Source organism: Euprymna scolopes, chromosome 6 (assembly GCF_053919585.1).
Source record: "Euprymna scolopes isolate OS-2025 chromosome 6, ASM5391958v1, whole genome shotgun sequence".
Classification (NCBI taxonomy): domain Eukaryota; kingdom Metazoa; phylum Mollusca; class Cephalopoda; order Sepiida; family Sepiolidae; genus Euprymna; species Euprymna scolopes.
In genome coordinates this window covers 45,594,670-45,607,047 of record NC_136487.1, presented here as the reverse complement: position 1 = coordinate 45,607,047, position 12,378 = coordinate 45,594,670, and the positions used below count along the sequence as shown (strand labels likewise).

At 35.6% G+C, this 12,378-nt stretch overlaps 1 protein-coding gene across 4 annotated transcripts in view; it reads left to right on the top strand.

Annotated features, from left to right (window-relative positions):
- LOC145277627 (uncharacterized) overlaps positions 1-12,378 on the top strand; it is a 171,076-nt gene that overhangs the window by 51,332 nt on the left and 107,366 nt on the right. For all 4 annotated transcript variants that reach the window (XM_080129183.1, XM_080129182.1, XM_080129185.1 and 1 more), the window contains 3 exons: positions 4,866-4,935; positions 8,173-8,335; positions 9,644-9,778. In XM_080129183.1, coding sequence (XP_079985309.1) covers positions 4,866-4,935; positions 8,173-8,335; positions 9,644-9,778 — 368 coding nt within the window. The remainder of the gene's footprint in view (positions 1-4,865; positions 4,936-8,172; positions 8,336-9,643; positions 9,779-12,378) is intronic.

The window sequence follows — 12,378 nt, the reverse complement described above, 5'->3', positions numbered from 1 at the left end:
TTTCCTAAATTCAATCAAATTAAAATAAAAATCTAAAAAGCGATTTTAATGTTTTTGATTCATTTGGGATTTTATCTGTTTTTGTTTTGTTTGTTTTATTAGATGATTGGCTTTTGTCCGGTGTCTTTTTTTCCGGTTCACTTTTGTCCCGCCCTTAGATAGCATTGGCAACGTTTACAAAGAGTCATCAAAAAGTGTGCTTACAAAAACAAAATTTTGGATAATTTCAAAGTCATAGCCTCACATGAATTGGACAATAATAAAATTAATGAATTCAAACCTTTCGCATCTATATGCGACAATATGTGTTGGTTCATCATCAAGACAAGGGTAAAAGCGTGGAGGAAATTTCTGAACTGATTTTGAGAGAACTGGAGAACGACGGGGTTCAGATTGTTGATTGTATTGGCCAGGCATTTGACAATGCTGCTGTTATGGCAGGCAACCAATTGGATGTGTAGAAACACATCTCCGAAATCAACCCCAAAGCTCTATTTGTGCACAAAAATTTGGCTTGTATATATGCAGCTTCTGTAGCGGTTCACTCTGTTACATTTTTGGCATACTGTACCTGTTATTCTCGTTCTTTTCTGCATCTACACATCGCTGGGATTCAGCTGACCAGTCTAAGTATCAAGCGGCTGTGGAAACTAGATGTAGTAGTCGTGCAGATGCTGTAAATGTTGTGATAAAAAATTAGCGAAACAATTCACGGAAGAAGAAAATGCATCTTTTATTCTCAACTCAGTTTCTGTTTCTTTTATTTCTGAGCGTTTGGAAAACTATTCTCCCAGAAATCAATAATGCCCAAAAGTATCTTCAAACAAAAGGGCTGGATCTGCAGCAAAGTTCTGTCAGGCTGACGGTGTTGAGAGATTGCCTTCTTCAGAATAGAGAAAAGATGGAGGACACTGCAATAGATGAGCCAAAAAACTGCTCTGAGATGGGGATAAGCATGGAGCTTCATGTCCACAAAAAGAAACAAATGGATGGTGAAGGATTGACTGATGCAATGCTAGGGTTTGTTTGATATTGACACGGGAAATGCTGTCTGTCATAGACAGGTTGACTGAAGAAATATCTTGCAGATTTCAACAAGTTCACGATCTTGCAAGTAAATACGCTTCTCTTACACTGTCAAATTTGCTTGATGATAATTATGATTGTCAGCTTGATGAAGTTGATGAAGATATATGAAAAGAGGAATTCTTTACTGAAGGGAAGAGATTACAGTATTTTGTGAAAGTTTCAGGAAAAGATAAACTCAATTAACCTCTTGAACTTTTGAACTTCATACAGAGATAGCACCTTGCGGATTTTGTCCTTAATATTGTGATCTTGCTACGTATTTTCCTTACTCGACCTATTAGCATTGCCAGCTGTGAGCACTTTTTCTCAAAACTGAAGTTCATAATTTCGATCAACAATGAGGCAGACAAGGCTTACAGACTTGGCAATCCTCTCCATAGAGAGGGAACTTCTCGATAGATTGAATTTTGATAGAGTTACTTACTTAGCCAAAAAAAAAAGAAAAAATGTGTGAAAAGTCTGTTTGTAAATTTTCAACCAATTTCTTGCAGCAAATCTTTCACAAAAATAATTTATAGCATTATTTGCAATTTACGAATAAATTTATTAAAAATTTTTCAAAACTATTTTTGAAACATTATTAACAACAACAAAAAAGTAAATAAAAATTATTTTTTATTTCATAACATTTTCAGGTTTTCAAATGTTCTCATTTACATTTATATAAAAAAATGTTTTTTTTTAAATTTGTGACTCTCCATTTCTTAAATGTTGCACTTAAACCGAGCAATTACATCCACGGATTTCACACAACAACGACACAAGACGTTTTTTTCTCTTTGGAAGGTTCGACCTCTTAATAACAAAATTGTGAAGAAAAAGACAACAAAACTACATCGGACTATCCTCTCCTTGATAAAGCCATGTTTTTTTGGCGAAAATTCGGACCTCCTCCTTCTTCTTCTTCTTCTTCTTCTTCTTCTTCTTCTTCTTCTTCTTCTACAACAACAACAACAACAACAACAACAACAACAACAACAACAAAAGTAAATAAAAATAATCTTATCATTTCATAACGTTTTCAGGTTTTCAAATGTTCTCATTTAAATTTCTTGTTGTATTTGTTTGCGTAGCTAATTAATTTAATTTAACAATTTTTTTAATAATTTTAATTATACGTTTTTGTTTTGAAAAATATTTGACGAACGACTGTGTATGTATAGAAATACTGTACTAAGATGAAAGTCTAGGACAAATAGCAGCAATCTAAAATTAGACCCTTGGTTGTAGTTATATGAAAATAAATATTTTGAGGGCTTTTTGGAATTTTGAAGGTTAACAGATGCCAGTAGGCAGGGTGGCAGAAAATCTTATAACCGCCCCGTACTGTACTGATTGACTATTATATCTTTAATCAGAAATCTGCACAAACGCAGGTAGGGAGATGCACCACCCAGCTCAAACCCATCAAATGAAAATTTATGGGGGAAAATCTCCACGTGATACCGAACTGTCTATGGTCTAATGATCCTATACTCTTTGAGTAATAACTGGAAGTGTTAATGACAAATAAATACAAAGCATGCATGTATACGGTGGAGGAAAATGAAAGGAGAACATGGATCCAAAAGCACAAGTATATATATATATATATATATATATTGTTTTTTTATTTTTGTAAAAATCAACCAAGTAACAAAGAAGAGAAAAAAAATAATAGTGGTAATGAGAAATTACAGTCACTCGAGAATTTAGGATGCTAAAAGCATATACTACCTAAAAAAATGGAATATTCTGTTTTGACAAAGAGGGACAATGATTATTTTTTGAAATAGGGAAATATTTATTTTAATAAAAAAAAGGGGTATTAAATATTCATTCTTTTTCTTATAAAACGATTTAATAAACAAACGAAACATTGTCCCTATTTTTTAGAACAGAAGATTCTATTTTCGTGTCCTAAAATTCTTGCTTTCAAATTACTTCATTCTCTACAATCTAATTCTAATAAATATATACATTTTTGGTCCCCTGACAAAAGGAGCGTGGACCTGTAAATTCACCCATGTCCATTCGTCCGCTCGTCTGTCCACACTTTTCTCAATAACTACACCTTGGAATTTTTTGAAATTTTGCACAAACATTAAACATAATAAAATGAATTCCAATTAAGGAATAATATATATATATATACCAATCGGTACGGACCCGACTATGGAAGATCAGATAATAAATGTGGATTTATAAGATCAAAGAATCCAACCTTGATCGCCCTTTGGGGCCCGTGGCGCAGTTGATAGAGACGTTGAATCTCTACAGTTCCAGATGAACATTGTCTGAAGATAGCGGTTTCAATCCCACCCAAAGCGTGCCAGAGGTTAATTGGCCAAAAATGTGGTGAGACGACAACAACTACGGATGGCAGTGATGACTGAGAATGCAATTAGGAGATTCGAAGTTCCTATCCGTCATGGTTACCACCTGACAAAGGCAGAGGAATTAGTTTGCCGAAACGTTGTGAATAAACAATCCAATAAAAAAATGGAAAACAACAACTAATAAAGGTGAGACTAGTAGTCCGAAATAAAAATAAATTAATATATATAATGCTCATCTCAAAAATGAATTCCAATTAAGGAATAATATATATATATATATATATAAACTCTCTGGAAAGTTGTAACTAACTGATTTCTATATAATTTTGCTTGTCTATACTTTGCGATAACTTTTGGGTGTGCCCCAAGGGCTCTTTTAGGGCTAATAAAAACACTTCATTTTTGGGACTATTTTACAATATTCATCCAAAATTTTCTGTGTATGTCTATTTAGCAGTTTTGCATGGTGCAGAATTCAAATTTACATATGTCAAGGCCTAAAACTGCACCGTTTGTTTATTTTCACCAGGGTTTGACGTCCCCTGGGAACTTTTGGGCTAAAAGGGTGGGGGGACTATGCTTGCTTCACTTGTTTTCTTTAAAACACCAATGACTGTTTTGAAAAAGATATTTTCTATAGGATCAATTAAGTTTCAAGGACCTCAGAAAATATGTAAAATGAAAGTGATGACTTCGAGTTTACATCAGTTTCTTCTGATTGAATTATGCACAGTATAAACAAATAGATGATAAATCGATAATTTAGGACACTTAAAAATCTTCAGTTTTGAAAAATAAGAGCAATAAGGATCTCCAAATTGTTGGGTAAAATCGCTAATTTTTTACGTACTATAAGCCAGTACATATTAAAAATTAGTAACAAAATACAGTACAGTATATAATACATATAATACAAATAACTTATAAGGCGGAGCAAATACAGTAATGCAGGGGTCGGCAAAACATTGTATTCCAAATCGTAACCTGAAAAAACTTATTCTAAGGTCACCACTGTATCCCTGGGTTCTACTGTATAAAAGTGACATTCTACTGAAGGTTGAAGACTCAATCCTCAGTTTGGGCAACCGAAAATATGTGAATTACTTAGGACCTCTATCCAGTCATGGCTGACGGAACGAGAGCAAACCATTCCTGTGAATTAAATAAAGGGCTCCATTCTAAATTCAGTACAGATTTCTGAGTTTGACAGAAAGATCCCTGAGTTCGACAAGATACACTTGAAGAAAGTTGGAGGTTACATCGACCAAAACATTGTGAAAATGACATTCAAAATGAGAATACGGATATTATTTTATTTGTTTGATATTTTTTTTCTGAAGATTTTATAGTTTGCGATGAAACTAATATTATTTGCATTATCCCGAATGTACAACGATTTCTATACATTTACAATTTTTAAACTCTTTTTGTCATATAATGAAATGCTTGTATTTTTAGGGGATCAAGTTTATTGATGGACAAGGAAGTCAGTACAATATTTTTAAAGGGACGTCCTCGGAAGTGAAAGGTATTTCATCTATCTTGTTTAAAACATTGAAATCAAATAAATGAAAAGGTTTTCATTATCGTTTTACTTATAAGAATTTAGTTTAACAACTTCGTATGGTCATTCGTATAAAGTAGACATTGGGCTTACTTTCAGCAGCTGCATAACACTTGCTTCCCGTATTTTGTCCTTTAATCCTCACATTCCATGAGCGATGTTTCTGACAAAGTGGAAAAAATGCTGTTTCCCATTTAACATTTATCGTTGGCTAGTTTTTCATCTTAAAATAGTATTTTTTATCTCTTTACATTAAGTGGCTACCTTACTTGTCTGGAGCTATTTCCACAAAATAATGTTGTGGGCGTTCCGCTTTCATCTTTTTAGGACTCTCAAGTTGATGTTGACTTAGCTGGAGAGAGCTTGGAGAATGTCTCAAATTTTATATATTTCTGAGATGTCCTATGTAGATAGTTTGCGGAGGCTGTGAATGGATGGTGACTTGTAGGATTAAAGCAGGATTCAAGGCGATGGAAGCGGTTAGCGTTAGGGTAGAGTAGAGGCATTGTGTAGGAAGCACATAAAACCTAAGATTAAATGACTGTGCACATGCGATTTATAGAAATGAGACAACGAAATGGATTTTCATTCTATATTAATAAACAACTTTATTTGTTATCTTCGTTAATAGCGTTAGTAGAAGAGAGAAACGTGTTCGTAGATTGAAGTGTTCTTGTGTAAAGATAGAATTAATATATTGCCGGCTTGTTGAGGAGAGAACAGCTCAGTCCACACGTGTTTATAGCTAGTACTTTAACGGCGAATGCTCTGACGAACTGCAACCACGTGCCCCTTCGATGTAAATACCTCCGACAAACCCGACAAGCAGCTAAATCACACCCCTTCACAGTAGAGATCCCTAGATGCAAGAGAGCCTTCTACTCCAGTAGTTTATTCCCCAGAACAGCTAAACTTTGGAATTCCCTTCCGGGTCCCTGCTTCCCCGACTGTACTAACATGCAGAAGTTCAAGTGCAATGTAAACCGACATCTTGCTGCCCAACTTCCTACACAGTACCCCTGATGCTTATGTCCCTGATAGTAGCCCCCTACAACAAAGTGGCAATGTACCTTGTTTTGGGTGAAAATGTAATAAAAAAAAAAAAAAAAAAAAAAAAAAGTAGTCGCCGGGACAAAGGAAGCCGATTAAAGGATAAAAAAAGGGCAAAGACTTCAGTGTGTTCATGTATGTAGGAGCGTGCATCTGATAGTAGAGACAGAGCAAAGGGTTAGTGTCTCGTGGTAAGAAAGAGAGAGAGAGAGAGAGAGAGAGAGAGAGAGAGAGAGTGTGTGTGTGTGTCTTTAGCATGATAAAGAATGTTCATTAGGGTACCGCATGTGGAAATAAATGTGAGCTTGAAGAGAGCCATAGCTAGCTTGCAGTACTCACGTTCAGCCTGGGGCAAAAGCCCGGGCTAATGTCCACTGCCCGGCAGGGTCAGGATCAAAAAAGGATTGAGAGTTTCAGATTTCGCCCTTCATGTAATCGGTCACGTGATTGAGAGCTGGCTTGTGATTGGACAAGCCAGGAGGAAATGGATTTCAAATCTCGAATCATGAGAATTAGCTTCTGCCTGTGTTTGTAACGAGTGTCGGCTGCTACAGATTTGTTCTTCTGTATCCATTCGAAACATGAACTATGGATTCCAATTCCATAGTCCATGTGAACTGATAGGTATATGATTCAAAGATGTTTTCAGAAAGCTCAAAGAAATTAGTTTATGGCTTATTATCAAACTTGTCAGAACATTTTACAAAATGTTTTGCCTATTTCATTGTTCCCATCATAGCAACTGCTTCTTCTTCAATTGTTCATCTGACATAAGACTAGATCTTCCAGTTTCTGATTCTCCAAATATAATTTACTAGCTGATCATGTCCTGGTATTGCACGGGAAAGCAGATTAAGTACAGAATAGTTAACATGGTGATAATGACTTTTTAAATCAGCAAATCTCGGCAAAGGAGATTATGTAGAGAATAGTTAACTGAAGTATTTAATGCAGCAAGCATATATATAATCATGATGTTATTTTAATGTGAAAATTTTGAGATGTCTGTTCATAGCAGTTATGGATTTCTGTAAGTTTGTAACGCTATACAAATAATTGTATTGTTTAATAATCTCCAGGTGGTTACGTGAGATGAGTGGGAGGACTAATTGGATAGAGAATGAAAGTGTTTGCTACCATCTTTGTGGGAATACATATTTTAGAAGGGCATTTTGTGGGGATAAATGTAATAATTTTTAAACATAGATCGTATGTATACAGAGTTTTATGAAACATGCTTTGAAGTGATGGGAGGGAAGATTTGTTTTGGAAGTGTTCGGTTTATTTCCTATTGAAACTAGTGGCAAAGGAAAAATCGAGATTATTTTATGTATAAGATAATCTGTTAACCTCTTTGTCTATAACACATCCTGTTTATGACTTACCAAGTTAATTTTTCCAGACAAATATTTTTCAACCAAATAAACACTACCTGATATATCCACTATTATACAACGAAAGTCTACGAGAGTGGTATGTGTTTAGTAGCCTAGAGAAGACAATTTTTATACTTTTTAGAATAGAAAGAAAAAATTGATGTCCTCAAAATTCAAAGTGCGTCCCTGAGAGGATCTTTTCCCAAATAAAGCTCACTGGAATATCATCCAAGTGAGATCTGTACTTTTAGCATACTGTCTTCATGACGTCTTTCACAAGATGTCAAAACAGTTTGATCCAGGCAATCAGTTTGTCTTTGATGTTTCAAAAAGTACGGTTGGTATCTTTCTCAATTGTACCATATAATAGACCATAAGATTGCAGATGCTATGCTAAAAAATGTAAAAATATGAATATAAAATATTATATATATATATAATTATATATATATATATATATATATATATATATATATATATATATATATATATATATATATATATATATATATATATATATATCTGTGTGTGCATAAAAACAGTTCAAAAATATGAATGTTTATATCTTTTCTCTATTTCTTATTTGTATAAGAATAGAAAATGTCTTTTAGAAAAGAAAATTCTTTTTTCTAAAAGAATAAAATTTTCTACTAACACTTGTTTTTTTTTCCAGATACATTACAAGAAATACACATGCAATACAAAACATTCATATTTTAAACATATATAACATTTAAACAAGAAGATTTAAAAAAAAAATTTTTTTTCTCTTCAGCTCTTGCAGTCGACTGGGTCACCAATTTGGTTTACTGGACAGACACCATTTACCAATCAATAATGGTTGCCTCAATTGCCACTTTCCATTCACAAGTCCACGAACTGATTGACTTGGGGATAAATGATTATCCAGCTGGAATTGCCGTCCACCCAGCAGAAGGGTAAGCCAATTCTTATGCACGCATCGTTCCAAAGAGAAGAAGAACTTTTCTTTTTATGTTTCTGAATTTTTTAGATAAGGATTGATTAATCATACTATTTGGATTTTTCGGACTACTGTTCTCATCTTGTATGCTCTTTTCACTACGTTTCAATCGATGTAACCTCTGACCTTCTTCGTGTGTATATTGTCATAAGAGAGAATCTGCACCGAATTTCGAATGGAACCCTTTATTACATCCATGGGGATATCATGCTCTCATTCCGCCAGCCATGACTGAGTAGAAGTCCGAAGTAATTCGCAATTTTATTTTGAGTGTTGTCCATAATGAGGACTGAACCTTCAACCTCCAGAAGAGTGTAACTTACAACTGAATTTTAACAAATACTTTATCCACTATGACTTGTTTCTTTGTGTATCCGTATAGAAAATTATATATATATATATATATATATATATATATATATATATATATAGAGAGAGAGAGAGAGAGAGAGAGAGCGATATATATATATATATATATATATATATATATATGATGAGTTGTGATACAACGAAACAGGACTGTATGTCGATTACTACAAATATATATATATATATATATATATATATATATATATATATATATATATATATATATATATATATATATAGATAGAGAGAGAGAGAGAGAGAGAGAGAGAGAGATAGAGAGAGAGAGAGAATACTGAATTGTCTTATGTACTGTATCTGCAGTGAAAGTGGGACTGTGGCTGAATTTTACCAAGTACTTTATCAGTTACGTCAAGCACCAGAAACGTTGTGAAAATAACAATCAAGATGAAACTAGAAATAGATAATAAATAGTCCAAAAAATCCAACTTTTCTTTTTGCCTGTGAATATTTTCTAAAAAAATATTTCATGCTGACATTAAAAGGATAGAATGTTATCAAAATATTTAAAAAAAAAATCGAAAACAAAAACAAGTGTGTTTTAGTTGTTATGGCACTGAGTGCAGTTAATAATTGAAAGTAATATTATTAATTTCAAGCAAATGTGATTAAAATTAAAAATAAGTCCAATATTGGATACGTAATTGAAATAAATGTGTAATAGTAATTGTTGATTTTGAAGATTTTGTTTAATCTGAAGAGATTGAAAAGGAAAAACAGTAAATTTATCATAGCACAGCGGAATCATGCGCTAATCTAAGTCACAACTTATTGAAATTTTTGTCTCACTTGAAAAATGAAAAGTTCTAATTTACATTGCAAAAAAAAAAAAAAAAAAAAAAAAAAAGCTGCAAATTTACCCTCATTTTTTCTGTAGATTTCTTTTCTGGACAAACATTGGTGCCAAGCCTCGTCTTGAACGAAGTACACTAAGTGGCGAGTACAGAGCGACGCTTATTGCTACGCACCTCCAGAAACCTGTGTCCTTGGCTGTTGACCACTTTGAAAATTTGTATGTATTAATTCATTTCAATTTACTGCGATTGCTATTTTGCTCACACGTATCTATTTCTATCATTATGTGCATCCTCTATGTTCATATTTACCTATGTACAGGTGGATAACGATAAAATTGTCTCCATAGAAATAATAACATAATTACATTTCCGTTTGATCAAAACTGTTTTTTTGGGGGTTTTTTTTTTGCCGATCATCTAAAATTTGGCCAGCTGTGTACAAATCTCAAGAGCGATAGAAGCCTTCTATCATGTCTGAAAGTGACACAATGTTCAACTCATTACTCTCTACCAATCCAAGTTAGGATCCTGAACAGAAGTGTGCGTTCTATCCCAACCATTATCAATGGACCAGAGGTTATCTCGTCAGCGTCAGACAAGGCCAAACTATTTGCAAAGAACTTTGCAGCTAATTCTAACCTATGCGACGAAGGCCATCAACTCCCCATATTTCCTCCTATAACACAGAACAAGCTAGGTAACATACAAATATCCGTGCATGAGGTCGCCAAACTAATAAAAAACCTAGATTCCAGTAAAGCAACTGGCCCTGATGGCATCCCAATTATAGTGTTAAAAAAGCTTCAACCAGAACTTGCTCCCATACTTACGAAATTATTTAAGCGTTGCCTTAAGGAGAAGTGCTTTCCGACCCCCTGGAAGACCTCATCAGTTTTCCCTGTATTTAAGAATTCAGGTGATAAGTCATCTCCCTCTCAGTACAGACCAATAAGTCTTCTCTGTGTTATGAGTAAGTAAGTTGCTGGAATCAATATTAAATAGAGAAATAGTCAACCACCTCAGCAGGAATAGCCTTCTTAGTGACACACAATATGGTTTCCGCTCTGCAAGATCTACCGCAGATGTGCTAACGGTTATATCCCACAGGATTAGTGAATCTCTTGACAAAGGCTTCCTTTCTAGGGCAATTGCTCTTGACATATCAAAGGCCTTTGACAAGGTATGGCATAAGGGTCTACTTCACAAGATTTCCAGCTACGGTATAACTGGAAATGTTTTCTCAATCATTAAATCATTTCTCTCCGATAGGCTCATAAGAGTAGTGGTAGATGGACAAAAATCGGAGGCCTGCAATATAAATGCTGGAGTCCCTCAGGGGTCAATACTGGGCCCAACTCTCTTCCTGATCTACATCAATGACCTCCCTAAACACATACTTAAATCATTCGTTGACATCTATGCTGATGACACGACCATCTACGGCAACACATCAAAGGCTGTAAATGACGAAGTTCTCTCGGATTCTCTCTCCTCTGATCTCGAGCGTGTGGTTCAGTGGGGGAAGATGTGGCTAGTTACCTTTAATGCATCCAAAACCAAACTCCTATCCTTACATCATCAACGCTCTGATCCCCAGCTGGCATCAATTGTGATGGATGGCTCTCGTCTGGGTGAGGCCCCGTGTTTTGACAAGCTTCTGGGTTTGACCTTTACTCCTGATCTGAAATGGAACACGTACATCAAGTCTGTTGCCAAGGTCGCTGGAAAGATGGTGGGATCCTTCTACCGCTCCAGAAGATATCTCACTACTGATGCAATTCTCTATCTATATAAAAGCCAAGTACGGCCAAGGATGGAATACTGTTGCCATATCTGGGCAGGAGCTGCCAAAAACAGCCTATCATGCCTTGACAGAGTACAAAATAGACTTCGTGGTTTAGTGGGGGATGCCCTTTTCTCTACCCTGCAACCCCTCTCCCACAGAAGAGACGTTGCGAGCCTATCCTTGTTTTATCGTTATTTTCATGGCAGGTGCTCGTCTGAACTCCAATCCCTGGTCCCCCCTCGCCAATCTTTCACGAAAAACACCCGTCTAGCTGAATCCACTGTGAAAAATTTTCCCCACTCTATATCTGTGCCTAAATCAAAACGCGGATTTCATGAGCAAAGCTTCTTTCTTAGAACTGCACGCCTGTGGAACTCTGTTCCGTCTGCCTGCTTCCCTCCGGACTACAACTTGGATGTCTTCAAGTCTAATGTTAACAAGTTCCTAATGAACCGCCCCCCTAATTAAACACTTCATAAAATCTCCTCACTAACGTAATGTACTTGCAATAACCCTTATCCCTGAGTGGCTTCCGGGCCTTGATAAGTGGTGATCACTGTGTAAAAAAAAAAAAAAAAAAGTTATGACAATAGGACCATTGCCACCGCCATCAAAATGCATCAAATAACAGGGATGTGCCCAGAGTGATGAAAACAAAGTTTTGGACCACGGTTATGGTCTCTGGTGTGGTCTCAAGTGAGGGCCACATCATGCCACCTCACATCTTCAAAGTCGGCTTGAAAGTCAACACCAAAGTGTACCTGGATGTGCTGAAGAGTGTGGTGATCTCCTGGTGCAATCAGATGGCTGCTGGCAGACTCTGGATGTGGCAGCAGGACTTGGCACTGTCCAACAAGTCCAAAGAGACCTAGGTTAGCTTCAGAAGAAGTGCTACGACTTTGTACCCTTTTCTCACTGGCCCCCCTCCTCTCCTGATCTAAACCCGCTGGCCTACTTCATTTAATCATACGTCGAGAACATCACCAACATGACTTTCCACAACACCAAAGCTAACTTGATTGCCACCGT